Source organism: Alligator mississippiensis, chromosome 15 (assembly GCF_030867095.1).
Source record: "Alligator mississippiensis isolate rAllMis1 chromosome 15, rAllMis1, whole genome shotgun sequence".
Taxonomy (NCBI): domain Eukaryota; kingdom Metazoa; phylum Chordata; order Crocodylia; family Alligatoridae; genus Alligator; species Alligator mississippiensis.
The window spans coordinates 20,367,106-20,385,801 of NC_081838.1; the positions used below are offsets into that span (position 1 = coordinate 20,367,106).

The 18,696-nt window shown below is 53.2% G+C and overlaps 1 protein-coding gene and 1 long non-coding RNA gene across 6 annotated transcripts; one reads left to right on the top strand and one right to left on the bottom strand.

Annotated features, from left to right (window-relative positions):
• Positions 1–518: 518 nt before the first annotated feature.
• On the bottom strand, positions 519–7,697 carry LOC102572896 (zinc finger protein with KRAB and SCAN domains 8). Of its 5 annotated transcripts, none has more exons than XM_019497614.2 (5): positions 7,639–7,697; positions 6,561–7,186; positions 6,270–6,456; positions 5,894–5,983; positions 519–5,047 (listed from the first exon to the last, which is right to left on the bottom strand). In XM_019497614.2, exons 2-5 carry the CDS (start codon positions 7,071–7,073, stop codon positions 3,981–3,983), a joined length of 1,857 nt encoding a protein of 618 aa, XP_019353159.1. In that variant the 5' UTR covers positions 7,074–7,186; positions 7,639–7,697; the 3' UTR covers positions 519–3,980. The 5 variants fall into 5 exon arrangements, with proteins under 5 accessions (XP_019353159.1, XP_019353160.1, XP_059575193.1 ...); XM_019497615.2 differs by lacking the exon at positions 7,639–7,697 and adding an exon at positions 7,325–7,632; XM_059719210.1 differs by lacking the exon at positions 7,639–7,697 and having other exon boundaries at positions 519–5,044; positions 6,561–7,632.
• Positions 7,691–13,337, top strand: LOC132245904 (uncharacterized). The gene is made up of 2 exons (XR_009457603.1): positions 7,691–10,237; positions 11,604–13,337. It is a non-coding gene; the product is annotated as an uncharacterized LOC132245904 (long non-coding RNA).
• The last annotated feature ends 5,359 nt before the right edge of the window (positions 13,338–18,696 follow it).

Here is an 18,696-nt window from a genome sequence, read left to right on the forward strand (position 1 = left end):
TTGGTTCAGGCTTCCAGAAAGCAGCAAGCAAGCAGACTCCAGCCCTGGGAGGAAGGATACCAAGTGCAGAGGGCCCTGGCAGACAGCTCCCACCATCCTCTGCGGGATGAAGAGGTGACTGGAAATCTCTGCCTGCTCCTCAAAGGGAAGGAAAAACCCTGGCTCATGAGCTGCAGCCTTTGAAGCCCCTGGTAACTACTGAGGTTTGGCCCCAGGGGTGGCAGCAGACAGAGCCAGTTTGGATGGAGTGGAAGCAGCCTTTGAGAGCCAGGCTTTGAAGCCAGGCCTTCTAGAGACATGGCCGGTGACTATAACTGGTTGGTCAACATGACCCCTTCAAAGATCCCCACGGATTTCAGTTCTGTTAACACGGGCACCTGCGCCAACTTCCAGGGCTCATTGCAGCCCCCTGGGAAATGCAGCTTCTAATGGGCCCCTTCAAAAGTCCCCTTCTTCTCATCCTCCTCCTGGGGTCACATCCAACTGCAAAACAAACCAGCATCTCCCAGAAACCCAAGGGCTGTTCACACATCGACATTTATTGTCTTTAAAAAACTGTAACATCAGGAAAGTGGGAGCCACTTCCTGGCTGCTGAACTGCTGCTCCATTCAAGGCACCAGTCAGGGGCTCCATCCAGCAGGACAGGGACTGGGGGCAGGGATCAGATGATAGGACAATCAGGGATGAAAGGCAAGACCATGCTCTGGGGTGGGCTGCTGGCTGCTTGGAGTAGCAGCTATGGGAGAATCACAGGGCCAAATGGCTTCAAGGCTAGCAGAGCATGAAATCTCAAACATGCTGAGCTTCAGGCCCCCACAGCCAACCCTGTGCCAGCACTGAGGCACCAGGACCCTCAGGGCAGAGGCTCCTGGTAAGAGATACCAGTACAGGGCCCTTGCTGTGCTCCCTGGATCGATGACTCCAGTGCAACCGTCTCATATTTCTCGGCCACGAGAGCCCTCGTTGTTGGGAACAGGCCCCAGATCCTGGTGATTTCTTTGCAACAGGAGGGGGCCAGGAAACACAGAGGCCTCAGCTCCGGAAGGGCTCCAGCCCCTGCTCCTCTCCCATTTCACAGCATGTTCTGTCCAGTCTCCTGTCACACAGCAGCAGAGAAAGGGAGAGTGATTGGGTCTGACCAGGGGTTTCCCATTCCTCTCTCCCTTGCAGCCTCCAGCATTTAAGGTCTGGGAAGCTCTGATAATGCCCTCACTCCTGTGCTCAATAGCCATGGATGCCCCTTTCCTCCAAGACCATGTCCAATCCCTTGGTGAATCTGGCTACACTGTCAGCTTCCCCCAAGTCTGGTGGCAATGAGTCCCACCTTTTAATTCCCCCAGCCTGCTGGGCTGGGCTGAGGCGTGGGGGTAGGGACTGGTGACACAGGGCCTGCAGCCAGGGTCTGGCCCATGGATCCAGGGACCCTCAGTAGTGCGGGGCTTTGTCTGTATCCAAGCCAGCACCAGGGCTAGGCAGACAGAAACTGCTTCCACCCCACTACTTCTTCTCACTCCGTGGGTGTGGCAGGGATGCAGCTCCCAGACCTTCACAGCTCCCTAAGGCCCAGCCGCACGTGGGGGCACAACCGTACCCAACACCCCTGCCTAGCACCAGGGTCTTTCACAGCTCACAAAGGCCACAGTCCTGTGGGCATGGACACCTCAGGGAAAAGGGTAGAAAAGTGCATGAAAAAGTGGGGTCGAGGATGAAAAGCAAAGGCCTCTAGCCTCAGTGGATCCTGCAGTGCCTGATGATGGATGAGGGAAGAGGAAACCTCTTCCAGTCCTTGGTCCAGGGAGCGAGGGGTACTTGATGCCCTCTGGTGCCATGGGCAGTACTATGGTGGTAATGGCAGCCACAGGGCTCAGAGATTGGAGGGGTTCAAGGGGTGCCCAATGGTTTCTGGTGCTGTGGACAGTGGTGATGGCAGCCAGTGGGCTGTGAGAGCAGAGGGCTGTGAAGAGTGCCCAATGCCTTCTGGTGCCATCAGCAGTACTACAGCAGCGATGGCAGCTGGTGGGCTGCAAGAGTGGACAGGTGTGAGGGCACCCAATGCCCTCTGGCATTGTGGGCAGCACTATTGCAGGGGGTAGCCACCAAGGAGGCATACACCACCCTAGCATGCTATTGCAGGGAGTCAGTTAGGCAGGCCAAGGCAGGACTGGAGCTTAGGCTGGCTACAACAATCAAGGACAATAAAAAGTCATTCTAGGTACATAGTGAGCAAAAAGGTGGTGCAGAGTAGCATAGGGCCCCTGCAGGACAAATCAGGTCAGTTGGTGGTTGACGCAGACAAAAAAGCAGAGCTCTTCAATGAGTTCTTCGCTTCAGTACTCCTTAATACTGACCAAGACAATCCCTACACCTTGAGCATAGACAGATGTCCAAAAGGCACCAGATTGCCAAAGGTTAGTGCTGACTTAGTTAAAGAGCACTTGGAAGGACTGGATGGGCACAAGTCAGCTGGCCTGGATGACCTCCATCCACGGCTGCTGAAGGAATTGGCCAGTGTCATTGCTGAGCCGCTGGCACGGCTGTTTGAGCTCTCCTGGTGCTCCGGACAGGTCCCTGAGGACTGGAAAAAGGCCAAAGTGGTGCTCATTTTTAAGAAGGGGAGAAGGGAGGAGCCTGGTAACTTTAGGCCAGTCAGTCTTACCTCTATCCCTGGGAAAATACTAGAAAAAATCATCAGAGTATATTTGTGAAAGCCCAGCAGGAGAAACGATGCCGAAAAGAAATCAGCACAGGTTTGTCACAGGTAGATCCTGCCTGACAAACCTTATAGCCTTTTATGACCAGGTCACACTGCCTTGACACAGGAGCAGAGGCAGGTGCCATCTACCTGGATTTTAGGAAGGCCTTCGACACAGTTCTGCATTCTATTCTCATAGGGAAAATAACAGGCTGTGGAGTGAACCCCTACAGTCAGGTGGGTGGCTAACTGGCTTAGGCACCGCACCCAGAGAGTGGTGGTTGATGGGTCATTCTCAGCCTGGAAGGAGGTGGGCAGTGGGGTTCTGCAGGGTTCGGTCCTTGGGCAGGTGTTATTTAATATCTTCATCAGCAATTTGGATGACGGTGTGGTGAGCACCCTCTCCAAGTTCATGGATGACACTAAATTATGGGGCAAAGTTAATACATCAGAGGGCAGGGAGCAGTTACAGGCTGACAGGTTAGATTAATAGGCGGAACGTAATAGGATGCAATTCAACAAAGATAAATGTAAGGTGCTCCACCTAGGAAGGAGGGATCCCCAGCACACCTACAGGTTGGGGAGATGACCTCCTTAGCAGCTCAGAGGCTGAGAGAGATCTTGGAGTCATAGCTGACTCCAAGATGAACATGAGCCGGCAGTGTAACGAGGCCTTCAACAAAGTCAATCGCATCTTGTGTATTAGCAGATGCATGACCAACAGATAGAGGGAGGTGCTGCTCCCCCTCTACGCGGCATTGGTCAGGCTGCAGTTGGAGTACTGTGTCCAGTTTTGGGCGCCGCACTTCAAGAGGGACATGGAGGATCTGGAGAGGGTTCAAAGGAGGGCCACTTGCATGATTAGTGGTCTCCATGAAAGACCCTACAAGGAGAGGTTGAGAGATCCGGATCTCTTCAGCCTATACAAAAGATGGCTGAGGGGTGACCTTGTAGCCCCCTATAAATTTATCAGGAGAGGACAGGAGGGAATTGGGGATGCGCTGTTTACCAGAGCGTCCCAGGGAGTAACTAGGAATAATGGGTGCAAATTAGTGGAGAGTAGATTTAGGTTAGACATTAGGAAGAAATATTTTTACAGTAAGGGTGGCCAGAGTCTGGAATGGGCTGCCAAGAGAGATGGTGCTGTCACCTAAATTGGAGGTCTTCAAGAGGAGGCTTGACAATCACCTGGCTGGGGTCGTCTGACCTCAGCCCTCTTTCTTGCCAGGGGCAGGGGGTCGGACATGATGACCAATTGGGTCCCTTCCGACTCTATAATCTATGAATCTACAGCAGTGGTGATGGCAGTGGTGGCATGTGGAGGCGCCGGTGGCGGACGAGGTGGGCATGCTGCACGAAGCCCTTGCCGCACTGGGCACATGTGTGTGGCCTCTCGCCTGTGTGCACATGGCAGTGCCGAGCCAGGTCGGAGCGGGACACGAAGCCCTTGCCACACTGGGTGCAGGTGTGTGGCCTCTCCCCGGTGTGCACGGGTCGGTGCCGCGCCAGCAGCGAGGGGTGGGCAAAGCCTTTGCCACAGAGGGCACAGCGGTGTGGTTTGTCCCCCTCATGGCTGCGCTGGTGCCGGGCCAAATTGACAGGGTGGCTGAAGGCCTTCCCACACTGGGTGCAGCGGTGCAGCGGTGGCCCCCCCCGCACGTGCACACGCTGGTGGGCAGCCAGGTCTGAGGGGAACAGGAAGGCCTTGGCGCAGTGGGCGCAGCGGTGTGGCTTGTCCCCTGCATGCTGGCGCCGGTGCTTAGCCAGGTGGGAGAGGCTGGCGAAGTGCTTGCCACACTGGCCACAGCCGTGGGGCTTCTCCCCAGTGTGGGTGCGGCGGTGCGTGGCCAGGTTGTCAGGGCGGGCAAAGCCCTTGCCGCAGTCGGGACACCGGTGTGGCCTCTCGCCTGAGTGTGTCTTGAAGTGGGCGGCCAGGTTGCCGGGACGGGCGAAGCTCCGGCCACACAGGGGGCAGGCGTGAGGCTTCTCGCCTGTGTGCACACGCTCGTGCAGGGCCAGGTGTGCAGGGCACTCAAAGAGCTTCCCACAGGTGGGGCAGCCATGCTGTCTCCCCCTGCCCTGGGCTCCTGGCTCCTGCTGCCCTCCTGGGCCTTCTCCGCTCACAGGAAGCTTGCCCTCATTCGGGTCTCTTGGCTCCATGGACTTTTCCCCGCAGCCCAGGCTCAGTCCAAGCGGAGCTGCGACACTGTGCGCTGCCATGGTCTCCCTCTGCCTGGGGGGCCTGGCTTGTCTTTTGTGCAGGTGGCTTCCCAGGGATGTCCCTGTCAGCGCCAGGTGGGCAGGTCCTTCATCAGGAGTCTGCTGCTCAGTTCTACCTGGGGTCCCTGTGCCTGCTGGGGAGGAGAATTCACAGGTCAGTCCCAGTGCTGAAGGCAGACAAGAGCCCTGCTCTTCCCCTGTGCTGGCGTGCACCTAGGGCAGCCCCAGGCCTCAGCCCACCAGAGGGGAGAGAGAAAGAAGAGCCAGAGCCTCGCAGCTCCTGCTAACAGACCTCTGAGGCTACCATGCCAGAGATGAGCCCCAGTGACTCTGTCCTGGCTCAGTGGTGAGTGCAGCCCATGGTCAACGCCTGCAGGGACATCAGTCCCCAGGGGAGACACCTGGGGGACCCTGGTGCTGTGACAGGACCCATGTGTGAAGTGAGGGGGTGCAAAGATGGAAAGGTCAGGAGTGTCTTTTCCAAGGTGCATGCAGCAGTTCTAGGGGGACGGGATAAACTGAGGTGCTGGAGCATCGACCCCCAAAATGCTCCAGCAGGAGAGGGCAATAAGAACATAGGAGCTGCCATTGCCTGGGTCAGGCCATGTCCTGCCCAGTCTCCTGTGTCACACAACAGCAGAGAAAGGGAGGGTGACTGGGTCTGACCAGGGGTTTCCTCTGTTTCTCTCTCCCTTGCAGCCTCCGGCACTGAAGGTCTGGGAATCTCTGATATCATGGTTGCTCCTGTGCTCAATAGCGACAGATGCCCCTTTCCTCCAGAACATGTCCAATCCCTTGGTGAACCTGGCTACACTCTGAACTTCCCAAACATCTGGTGGCAACGAGTCCCACCCTTTAATTCCCCCTGGGTGAGAATGAACTGCCTGGTGTCCATTTCAGGTGGACTGCCCAGTCTCTCCAGTCGGGACCCTTGCTAGGTGCCTCTGGCTACTGGAAAGGACACAGCCACCGTCCCTCACCTGTTCCGGGGAAACGGCCTCGTCGGGGGAACCAGCCTAAGGAGCTCTCCACCTCCACCGTGCCCCAGGTCTCCTCCACGTCGGGGGAATCTGCAGCAGGACAGTGCTGGGGGTTAACTGCATGCCACCGTCCCGGGGAAAACCCACGTACCAGACACCTGTGCCCACCTATTTAGGGGCACAGGGGCTCCTGGCAGGCATGAGAGTGGCAACTGGGACCTGATCATTGAGATTTAAGCTGCTAGTGCCCCAAGGCCCACCTGAGACAGGGGACCTTCCAGCTGGAGGTCCCACCAGAGACTGAAGCCCTCTTCATGCACTGAACAGCTGCCCATGCACAGAGAGCAGGGTCCCTGCCTGGTGCCTGGCATGCTACCTGACTCCTCGTGGGGTGTGGGCTCCTCTTTGGGGACACGTGACGGCTTCTCCTGGGGCCCGGGGCTTTCTCCCCGTCCTTCCTCCTCCTGCGGCTGCTCCACCCAGGAGTCCAGAGGTTCCCACAAGTCCCCCGCAGGGGCCCCCTTGTCCGAGGTCACCTCCTCAACCTTCACGCACACCGTGACCTGGGGACAAAGCACACGTGTGACCAGGGAGCTGGGCAGCAACGTCCCCCAGGCTTAGGGTGGTGCGGACGGGAGCACGGGCGACCGGGGCCAAACACTCTCACCTGCAGCTTCTCGTCCTCTGGCTGCTCCAGCCAAAGGCCCTCGGCCAGGGCCACGGCCTCGGCGCAGGTTTCCACACCAGGCCCCCACTCCCAGCTCTGCATCTCCTGGGGCAGGACCGCCAGGAACTGCTCCAGCACCAGCAGTTCCAGGATCTGCTCCTTGCTGCGGCGCTGGGGCTCCAGCCAGCGCCGGCACAGCTCCCGCAGGCGGATGCAGACCTCCCGCGGCCCCTCGGCCTCCTGGTAGCAGAAGCCTCTGAAGCGCTGTCGCCACATCTCCAGGACCGGGAGGTCGTCCCCTGGCACCGGCTCCAGCTGCCGTGGGGTCCCCGGGGCTGTCACGGCCTCCACTTGCGCCACCTCCACGCACTCGACCAGCTCCTCCTGCGGCTCCTGCTTGATCTGCTGCGGCCCAGCCTCTCTCGGGCTGTCCTGGCTGGCCCTGGCCTGGATGACAGGAGGGGCTTTCTCTGCCCTGGGCCTGGGGCCTGCTGCGTCCTGCTGCTCCTCCATCTTCACAGGAGTGCTGGGAACAGGTGGCCGGCGCTGGCTCCAGCTACGCAGGTACTGCGTCCGCCTGAGGTCTCAGCCCAGCCGGGGGCTGGAAGCGTCCTGCCCTGCGCCGCCTGCGGGAAAGGAGACAGCACCAGCATCACCGTGGGACATGGCAGCCCAGACCCGGCACCGTCACACCAGCCACTGAGCTGGCTACAGAGCTGCCCAGGTCACGGGCAGAGCGAAAAAGATGCTTAAAAAGAGACCACCTCAGGGAACCGGCTGTCACCAGCTCCTGCGGGCGGAGAGCCGGCCGCCGGGGCAGGCAGCAGAAGGCATCAGCCTGTTTGAGGGCAAACCGGGGGGCACCGGGCTTTGCCCCGGACGCCTCAGAGGGACCCCGAGAAGGGGGGCCGGGCCCGGCCGCGCGGCACAAGGGGGCTGTCTGCCCCGGGGCCAGCGGAGGGGACGCTCCGGGCTCTTCTCTCTCTCGCGGTGCCGGGGGGGCTGTCACCATGGCCGGGCCGGGCCTGGGCCACCTTCCCCCTGCAGCCCGCTCCCCCCGGCCCCCCGCGCTCCCGACCTGCGGACCGCCCCGCGCTGCCGGCAGTTCCCGCGACCCCGCGCAGCCGGAAGCGGAAGTGGAAGCAGAAGGTTCCGGCGGCCGCAGCCCCGCCCCCGACTTCCCGCGCGGCGAGGCTGCGGGGTTAACCCTGTCCTCGCCGGGCGGGCTCGACGGCGTTTCGCGAGGCTGAACAAGAGCGGTCGGTTTGACGGATGGCCGCGGGACGGAGGACGCGGCCTCTTCCGGCTGAGAGCGGGAGCTGCCTCTTCAGCTCGGCCCGTGGCCTTTGCAGCACTGGGGGGGGGGGGGGGCTGTCCCGGTTACACCCTCCAAAGAGGGTAAGGCCTCATCATTGCACTTCTGGCCTGCGTTTGCACATCGTATGAAGCGCAGCACTCCTTTTAGCCCTGCAGTCGCTGGCTCTCTAGGCAAATCTGGCACCTCCCTGACTTACAAACTTTACAGTGCGTTGACAGCAGGAATGAACCTGCCAGGGGTAAGAGGTGGCGCTCTGTCTCCTGCAGGACATGAATCTGTTGCCATGTTCAAAGCTGCTTGCATCAATCCAGCAGGCCAATGCACAGTTGCCCTACACGGGCTCGACTTCTCCAGGCCCTTGCCCGACACACTCAACTTCTCCCTCTGGCTTTATTGTACCCCCGAGAAATTCCTTTGAAGAAATGTCCTTCCCGGACCAGGCCTCCGCGGACACTTGTTTGCCTTGATCCCTGCCATTTTAGGCCACAAGCAAGCCAAGGTTTGGGCAGCGCTCTCAAATGGTTTTCAGTGCAACCCCCGCCCGCTGGCCGTCAGGGCAATCTGAATACACAGAGCTTAGAAAAGTCGACTTTTCAGCAGGACGGTTCTGTACAGCTGTGCGGCCGGTTTGCTGCGATCGGCCCCAGCTTAAAAAGGAGAACATCCTGAGAAACCAGCTTCTGTCGACGCCAGAGAGTCTGGGTCTAAACTAAATATGAAATATCCCCAAGGAAGCTTGGGTGCCTTCTCAGAGGTTCGAGCGCTTTTACCTCCGGGTAGCCCTGGTGAGGGATACTAGGCTCCAGCCAGGTTCTTGCTGGGTTTGGTGACCCCAGCGAAGGTGCCATTTCAAGCTGCGCTGCCCTGTTTATTCCCGAGCTGTGGAGAAGACTGTAACCTGGTTTCCTTTAGTGATCTGGCCCTGTAGCTGCTCAGGCCAGCGCTGAAGCAGCCACAACAATGCTGGTGGCAATTTTGATGGGCCACAGGGTGGCAGTGGAGGCAAAGGTAAGAGGCTTCATGCTGTCAGAGGCAGAGCATGGAGCTCCCTAAGCTGGCAGGGGCCTCCCCTCTTTGAATCTGCATCTCCTCTTTGCCATTAGCAGATCATTTTGAACAGGGGGAGTAGACGGTGCAGTGTAATGTCACGCAGAACATGACACACATTTTCCTCCAAGTAAAAGGAAACTAGAAGCTTTACTAATATATTAGGGCAGTGACTTTCAACCTGTGGACTGTGGACCCCTGCAGACTATGTTTAAAGGGTCCGCAAAAGATGACTGTGATCAATCAAAAGTATGTGAAGACCCACACTTACCATTGAAAGGGTATGTGCCTCCATACAGAATTTTTTAGGGGTCCACAAATAAAAAAAGGTTGAAAAACCACAGCTCTAGGGGCCGAGGGCTGTAGTATTCAGTTAAGATCCAAGTAAAAATGAACATGATTTTATTGGAACACACTCATTTGCTAGCTTATATATTAAGTTTAAAAAACACACCAAGCTAGGGATAATATATTGTTTTATTAGTCCTGTAGTCATTAGAGTTAAATGTATGTCTTATTCAGATTTGTAAAACACCATCTAACCTTGAGCATCTTTTCAGTGTACCCAACACTTCCCAGTCAGTGATTTCCACACCTGAGTGTCACAACCAAATTAATCAGTGCCCATGTCACTAGCAAGAGATGCTCACAGCAGTCAATTAAGGGTTAAAGAAATCTCTATCCAGAAGTTCCTGAGAAAAAAATCCAAGCAAGAGCGGTATATAATTTATGCCCACGTCACAAACGAGAAACGAAACTTAAGACTGGTCAGGGTGAAAGGGGATAGCCCTGCCATAAATCCCTGCAATAAAACCCGGAGGGAAAACTGTAAATAATTGGTGAGCTGAAATAAAATGCTAGGGAAAACTATATATAATTGGTCAAAAAATAAGCGTAAGCTCCTCACACGTAACAGGTAGAGAAACCTAACCCACTACCTTGTAACTTGAGACAAAGAGCTGCTACCTGCCAAAAAAAAATTCCATATAACAGTTCACAATTGGGTATCTCTGTGAAACACCTCTGCCTATAAATAGTTTAACAGTTTCCGCCCAAGGCGGAGAGCTCTGGGGATTTCTGAGCAGAAACACCTGTGTTCATGTCGCCAGAGAGAGAGATTTGGGAACCTGATCAATTCCCAATAAACTCCCCGTCATCGGAAAATATTGACGTTAAAAGTCTTGCTAGCCCGAGCGCTCCGGCGCCACGTCTGTCATTACTTTGCTGTAACCTGAATGCGTAGACTCAGCTCTGTAACCGAAGCTGTAATGGAACAAAGGCTCGCCTGCGTCGTCATCGCTATCTAGGCGACGTAAGTAAACAAACTCCTGTAACCTACACGTGTCTGTGCCTGGTTAATCCCACTCCATCCATCACTACCCGCCTGTTGAGGCGAAAGGTTTACTGCCCGGCTCCGGGAGTCAGCAAGCAGCTGACCGGCCACTGCTCTGATTCCCGACATGGCGTCACGAACAGGATGCTTGGGAAACGTGATGGAGTTGGAATCAATTAAGAACTGCCCCTGGTGCAGTGGGGGGTGCCGTGCAGATAACGCGGATGAATTATGGGCCCACATTGCTTATCACCAAGCGGGTGGAGCGGAGATGGGGTGCGTCAGCGGCTACTTCTCGCTGAAAGGGGAAGAGGGAGTCAGAAAAGTGTGGATAGGCTCCGAGCGGGACAAAGGAAAGATGATTAACGTGCCGCTCAGCGCAGTGTCACTCCTGCTGCGTGAAAATGCAAACTTAAAAACCCAATTAGCTACGGTCAGCAAAGCTGCCGCAGAGATGGCCGCGTGCCAAAACCCTCCGCCGCCACCAGAAAATGGCGCTGAGAGAAAAATGAGTTGCCCGGAGAACCTGGAAAAGAAGGGTGGAGCCACAGAAGAACAGGCAGAACTCCACCCAGCTACCCCGCCCCAGGAGATAACGTCGCTCCCAACGGCCCTACCTCCGTCCCACAGGGAGGGGGCAACGAGTGAGACTCCGATCCTCCCACCAGACACAGGAACAACTACAGCTGCCGCTCATCCTGTAACAATAACCAAGCAAGTAACCAACCCGGAGGGTGCAACCACCACCACCACCCTTGACGTCATCGAAGCATGCGTGGAGATTTATGGAGGAGAGAATACCATCAACCTTTGCCTCCTTCTCAACCTGCTCATTACTCAGCCAGCAGAAAATCTTTTAAGTCAACTTCCACGACTACAAAACCTTGTAAAGTCAGCAACCGCAAACTCAGCCGTGGCCGTAAGCTATCTTACTGCATACCAAGGGCCAAGACATTCCCAATTCAACTCACGAAAGGAATCAAGACTGCCACCCCAGAGGACGCTGGAGGCAAGAGCCATGTTTGGGTTCCTCCTAAACCACTTCACGCTTACCAAACAACAGCTACACGTCCTAGGAGATGCGGGACAACGACAACTGGCACATATACTAGGCTACCAACCTCGACCGATCCCGCCAACCGGTCCGGGCCCCGGAGGCACCCATGCCTAACAGTGCACTCTGGATAACACCGCAGCCGGCCCCAACAAGCAACTACTTGAAGGGGGCATCTATGAACTATTCCAACCACTACGACATTATGCTCGTAGATGTACAAAAGACAATTTTATTGTTTTTTAGTTTTCTTTGTTTGTTTGTCTGTTCGTTTGTTTTTTCCCCTTATAGGCCCAGCGGTGACGAAGCAGCAATCTGTGACTGCCCGATCGCGAGAATCACCAAGCACCAACCTGCAGCACACCCGGGTCGACGCCACAATGGCTGCCTGCTCATATGTCGCGAGCAGGGTCGTCGCTCTATTCCTGCTGTTACCAACAGGTCCCTCGGCGAACGAAGCTGACTTCAAAACCTCCAACTCGATCCTGAACCTTCTGTCATTTTAGGCCAAAGACATAACTAACAACTCATTTTATGGTTTTTCTTTTCCTGTTAATGATCTTGTACATACTTGTTTTGTTTTGTTTTAAAGCTTGTTCGAGACTTTACGCAGTGAAGCCAAGTCATAATGTTTTGAGTGGAAAGCTCTGAATAACTGAAAGAAAACAGCACTGATAATCTGAAGGTTTGGGGGATGTCGCAGAAAGGTTGAGTATGGACAGAAGCATTAAATGAGAGAGAGAAAAGAGGGGAATTTTGCCTTTTTAGTTTGGTTTCTTAACTAAAACACGAGAGAACACAAAAGGCAAATGTGAAGGCTTAGTGTATGTCATAGGTGCATGGAGGACAGGAAACGTTTGGTGTCAAATCGTTGAGAGGAGAAGCAAGTAGTGATGCATGACAAGGTTGATGCGTTTTGATAGTCTTAAACAAAGAAATAAAAAAAAAAATTGCGGAAAACGTCAACCGACTCTCGGGTATAGGCCAAGGTTGGCTATCAGACCTCTTCCGTTGGTTTGAGTGGGACACGTCATCATGGTTCCTCAACTTGTTAATACCCTTCATTACGCTTTTGTTACCAATTGCTGTATTTGTGTGTTTTAGTTGTTAAATTTTACAGTATCTCAAAACAAAGTTAACCACGCTTTCTGCTTTTGTATATACCTGCTTGCCGGAAAAAAAACAACCCAATAACAGCAAATATGACGACGAGAATGAGCTATAGCCGAAAGTAAGTGATCACTTGCTGTGCCATGGGCAAGGGGGCATGTCACAACCAAATTAATCAGTGCCCATGTCACTAGCAAGAGATGCACACAGCAGTCAATTAAGGGTTAACGAAATCTCTGTCCAGAAGTTCCTGAGAAAAAAATCCAAGCAAGAGCTGTATATAATTTATGCCCACGTCACAAACGAGAAACGAAACTTAAGACTGGTCAGGGTGAAAGGGGATAGCCCTGCCATAAATCCCTGCAATAAAACCCGGAGGGAGAACTGTAGATAATTGGTCAGCTGAAATAAAATGCTAGGGAAAACTATATATAATTGGTCAAAAAATAAGCGTAAGCTCCTCACACGTAGCACACACGTAACAGGTAGAGAAACCTAACCCACTACCTTGTAACTTGAGGAGACAAAGAGCTGCTACCTGCCAAAAAATTAAAAATTCCATATAACGGTCCACGATTGGGTATCTCTGTCAAACACCTCTGCCTATAAATAGTTTAACGGTTTCCGCCCAAGGCAGAGAGCTCTGGGGATTTCTGAGCAGAAACACCTGTTTTCATGTTGCCAGAGAGAGAGATTTGGGAACCTGATCAATTCCCAATAAACTCCCCGTCATCGGAAAATATTGACGTAGAAAAGTCTTGCTAGCCCGAGCGCTCCGGCGCCACGTCTGTCATTACTTTGCTGTAACCTGAATGTGTAGACTCAGCTCTGTAACCGAAGCTGTAATGGAACAAAGGCTCGCCTGCGTCGTCATCACTATCTAGGCGACGTAAGTAAACAAACTCCTGTAACCTACACGTGTCTGTGCCTGGTTAATCCCACTCCATCCATCACTACCCGCCTGTTGAGGCGAAAGGTTTACTGCCCGGCTCCGGGAGTCAGCAAGCAGCTGACCGGCCACTGCTCTGATTCCCTACACTGAGTTAATGTTCACTTGAGTTAATATGATCACACCTGAGTTAAGGTTTTTAGCTAGGACTAAACCTAGTCTGCAGAGCTGTGGAACAGAAGAGAGATATTACCAGGCATGGCTAAGTAATAGCAGGTGTGCAGAAGAAAGGATAGCTTTATTAGTAGAACATCAAGACTGTTAACGAGGAGAGCGGATCGTTAACACCTGTGAAACAGAAGAGAAAGGTTACCAGGAATAGCTGAAAGACAGCAGAACTGCAAAAGAAAGAATAACTTGATTAATGGAATCAAAGCCATTAAAAGGAGTGAGGGTCATTAGCATTGAGATTACCAGGAATCAGGTAGGTTATAATGAGCCATCAAATCACTGCATCCACCACTGTTGCTACTCCCCGCTGCCCAGTCTCCGTTGCTCTGAAACCACCAGCTCTGAACCTGGAAATTCAAAACGTCACGCTTTGTCGCTAGGGAAACCTTGTCCAGCCTGGCCAAGGGTCTTGGGGGTCCTCACTGCAATCAGGATCCTTTGCATACATGTTTCATCCCTGGGAACCTCCAAAAACTCTTGGATCCAGCTCCAAATGACTTCTTTGTCTCATGTCTCTACATCGCGTTTGATCATTTTGTTACACATGCTTATGCTTGTTTGCTGTACTTTGCAAAGTCTTTCATTGTACATGTGCCTTCAAGCAGCAGCAGTGCAGCAGGTGTTGCATAGTCTGAGGCTCTGTGCTGCAGTCACAAGTGGTTAAATCCATGGTGTAGCTCCACTTCTCCACCAGTTCCTTGGAGCGTCCAACTCTGGTACATAGGTGGTTGAGACACCGCCACCTTTGCCACGGTTCATCAGCCCCTGGTAAAGGACTTGGCTGCTGGAGTGTCCATTTTCCCCCTGTCGGGTATTTTCTTCAGTCTCTCATTCCACATCTGTAGCCCTGTCTCCTTGGGTGTGGCATCAAGGGGTGGGTTCTGGTGAAGAAGCTCCTGCCATGACTTCAGATGTTTGTAGGATGGTCACACGGTGGGTGTCTCGCAGCTTCACTTTGTCTCCGTCATTCTGTCCTTCTGGCCACTGCTGTTCTTATGTCAGACCAAGCGATGCCAGCCAGCAAGTGCACACCATTTAGGCTGGCAGGCTTCAGACATCCCATGATGCATCAACACCTATCATTCAGATGGGATCAAGGTGCTTAGCGTGTACGAACCTTTCTTATACAGGGCATGCATAGCTAGGCTTCTCAGCAGAGAAGCTGAGATCCAGAGCAGTGGTTGGGACAGTTGAGGGCTAGCTCCCCATTTTGAGTTGGTGAGCTTATATAAAACGTTCTGGGTGATCACCTTTGCTTTTGTCTTCATGATATCTTTGTATGAGAGGATGCGATCAAGGGTGACTCCAAGGTAAACTGGGTTTAGACAGTGGGATAGTGGGGTCCTGGCCCATACCACCCCCACTATTACTACACCCCACAACAGAGCCATCAGCATCCCAGGATCTTACAGCTGCACCTCCAGAAATGTAATATACCTCATTCAATGCACCAAATGCCCTGATGGAAAATACGTAGGAGAGACCAAACAACAACTGCGCACCAGAATGAACGCACACCAGACATCCATCAAAGACAGAAATACCCAATTACTGGTGGGGGCACACTTCTCACAGAAGGGCCACTCTCCCTCCAATCTCTGAGTCCCGATCCTCAAGGGACACTTAGACAACACTTCCCAGAGACGAGCCTATGAGCTCCATTTCATCAACCTGCTGGATACTAGAGATCATGGACTAAATATAGACATTGGATTTTTGATACATTATAATCTGCCTGGCAACTGACTGCCCAGCCCAGCCCAGCCCAGCCCAGCCCAGCCCCTGGCTTCTTTACTTTTCATTCCATCCAGGAAGAGCACGCACCGACTGCTGAAACCTCCTTAGCGTGACGAAGGGTTTTTGAACCCGAAAACTTGCTTAATAACTATTCTCCAACTATTCTGGTTGGTCTAATAAAAGATATCAAATTCACCCAAGGAACCTTGTCTGCCTATGTCCTTAGACCAACACGGCTACAACCTAAACCCCTAAAAAATCCCTGGCACCTGTACCAGAAAGCAGGGCAAGGGGCAACCAGCAAAGCCCAGAAGCCTGGGACATCCCCATAGTAAAACACAGGTATTGCTACACCTAGATCATCTCTGACCAGTTGTCTCCAACCCCTTCTTGAATATCTCCAGTGATGGAGAGTCCACCCCTTCTCTGGTGCCTAGTCTACTTCCTCCCTCCTCTAACAGTGCAGAAGTTTTTCTGGCTATCCAATCTAAACCTACTTTGCTGTAACTTTAAGCCTTTGATTTGTGCCCTCCTCTCTGCAGCAAGAGAGGAAAGGTGCTCTACCTCTTCTTTATGGCAGCCATTCATCTATTTGAAGACTGCTGTCATGTCCCCTCTTAAGCACCTTTTCCACAAGCGAACATGCCCAGCTCCTTCAGCCTCTCCTCCTATGATTTGTTTTGCATGCCCATCATCATCTTTGTCATCCACCTCTGGACCCTCTTTAACTTCTCCATGTCCTTTTAAAAATGAGGACCCCAGAATTGCAGACACTGCTCTAGATGAGGCCTAACTAGTGCCAAGTAGAGAGGCGCCATCACGTCCTGTGTCTTGCACCTAATGTTCCTGTTTCATAGATTTCATAGACATTAGGGCTGGAAGGGACCTCGGAAGATCATCGAGTCTAGCCCCCTGCCCCAGGGGCAGGAAATCAGCAGGGGTCATAGGATCCCAGCAAGATAAATGTCCACATTTCTCTTGAAGGCATTCAAAGTAGGTGTTTGAACCACCTCCGGCGGCAGACTATTCCAGACCTTGGGGGCTCGGACAGTAAAGAAGTTCTTTCTCATGTCCAGCCTGAAACAGTCATGGAGGAGTTTGAGACCATTTGACCTTGTCATCCCTTGGGGTGCACTGGTGAACAGACGTTCCTCCAGATCCTGGCCAGCACCTCTAATAAACTTATAGAAAACCTACGCTTTTCTAGGCTGAAGTGTCCCATAGCTCTTAGCCTGTCATCATAAGGTCTGTTTTCCTGACCTCTGATCATGCACGTGGCTCTCCTCTGCACTCTCTCAAGCTTCTCCACATCCTTTTTGAATTGTGGAGCCCAAAACTGGACGCAGTACTCCAGCTGCGGCCTCACCAAGGCCAAGTACAAGGGGAGAATGGCATCCTGGGATTTGGTTGAGAAGCATCTATGGATGCAAGCCAGCGTTTTTCTCACTTTACTAGCCGCACCATCACATTGAAGGCTCATGTTCGTCTTGTGGTCAGTCATGACCCCCAAGTCCCTTTCGCCCATAGTGCTAGCCAGCGTCGCACTGCCAAGCCTATAAGGATGCTGCAGGTTTTTCCCCCCAAGGTGGAGAACCTTGCATTTTTCGGTGTTAAACACCATCAGGTTCTCGTCCAGCCATTTCATGAGTCTGTTAAGGTCAGCCTGGATCACCCTCCTGTCCTCCGGTGTGGATGCTTTACTCCAAAGTTTGGTGTCGTTGGCGAACTTGGCCAGTCCGCTTCTGATACCAATGTCCACATCATTAATGAAGATGTTGAATAGTATAGGCCCAAGGACAGAGCCTTGAGGGACCCCACTGGTCACAGCGCACCATGACGATTGACTTCCATCAACCACCACCCTCTGTTCATGCATCCCAAAACTGTATTTGCTTTTTGTACACCTGCATTACACAGCAGACTTGGATTGAGTCTGTGATCTTTTGAGACTCCCAGATCCTTCTCCATAGTGCTGCCACCCAGCTAGGGGTCCCTCTTTTTGTATTTGTATTTTTCTCCTATAGGGGTGGAAGATCCGGATTGGGGCAGGAGATTAGAGTAGAGGGGCTGCCAGGTGCTGGGGAATTTCTGTGGTCTCTTGTTAATACAGCTCAGGATAGTGTTGATTTGGGGGGTGGATTTTGTTGTTTTTGTTTGTTTGTTTGTTTTGCAACAAAAGCACCTTGTTGGCTCATATTCAGCTTTTGTTCCACCTAACCCCCAGGTCCTTCTCTGCAGGACAGCAGCCCAGCCACTCATTCACCCATACATGTTTGTGCATGTGGTTATTCTGTATCAATTGCAGGACCTTGTACTTGTCCTTGGTGAATCTCATCCGGTTGATTGCGGACCATTTCTCCGGTCTATCCAGGTCATTCTGGAGTCTAGTTCTACCCACTTGAGTGTCTGCATCTCCACCCAGCTTGGTGTTGTCTCAAAATTCGCTAAGAAAGCACTCAATGCCATCATCCACCTCTTTAATGAGATATTAAACAAAACTGCACTGGATATCTTCTCCCATCTAGATGCTGAGGCATTGAGAACTACTTGCTGAGTGCAGTTATCCAACCAGCTATGTATCTTACAGTACTCTCACACTGGAAGCCCCCTGCACTTGGCTGTCTCTGGCATGGATGTACAGGCTGTGCTTACTGCAAAGCCAGGCCAGAACCTGGGTGGAGGCCTCAGGGGTCAGGGTCGTGCCTGGGCAGCCCTGGTGCAGGAGCAGGCAGAGGAAGGATTGGCAGGTGCAGGGGCTTTGGCACTGCAACATTTTTCAACCACCTTGTTCATTTCCTGCAAGATCCTTCTTCCACTGCTGTGTCCCGGGGAACGTTCCCTCGTCCTCCTTCACCTGCTTCCCTGCAGCAAGCTACACAGAGAGGAAGTGTCTGGGTAAGCTCCCCTTGCGCTCAAACTTGCCAGCTGGTCCTGATGTCTATGGCTCCTGTGCTGCTGTGGCCTGTCCTCATTGCATTCCAGATCCAAGTCCAACATCATGTTACTGTTTGGCTCAGTGCCGGTTTGGCAAAGAAGCCCATCAGCTGGGGATATCTGAGCCCTACCCTTATTAGTCACACTTGTTATCTCATCTGTGTTTGGGAAGTAGAGCTCCACTCATATTGCCCAGGTCATGGTCTGCTGCCCTGAGGTGTCCAGTGGGCATCCAGGCCTCCTGTTGTCTCAGCAGAAAGGATGGGGAATAGGATTGCCTTCCAGGAAATGTGCTTGTTTCCCTGTTCTCAACATGGGGGCACTTACCTGGAGCTCCCATGTGACTTAAGAGAGGAGACCAGGGGTTGGGGATGCGGCCAAGGGCTGGATGGTGTCCATTGCCCAGTCCATGTCCTGTTGTTCCTCCCTGCTCTGTCCTTGGTCCAGCAGAGATGCAAGTGCCTGAAGCTCAGGCACAAGCAG

Bases quoted from the DNA above. Each gene is read 5' to 3' on its own strand.
- LOC102572896 (XM_019497614.2), bottom strand. From the start codon at position 7,073: ATGGAGGAGCAGCAGGACGCAGCAGGCCCCAGGCCCAGGGCAGAGAAA. The intron at 6,457-6,560 runs GTGAGAGTGTTT...CTTTGTCCCCAG, and splicing joins CAGAGGACGAGAAGCTGCAG to GTCACGGTGTGCGTGAAGGT. The intron at 5,048-5,893 runs GTGAGGGACGGT...TCTCCTCCCCAG, and splicing joins AGGCCGTTTCCCCGGAACAG to CAGGCACAGGGACCCCAGGT.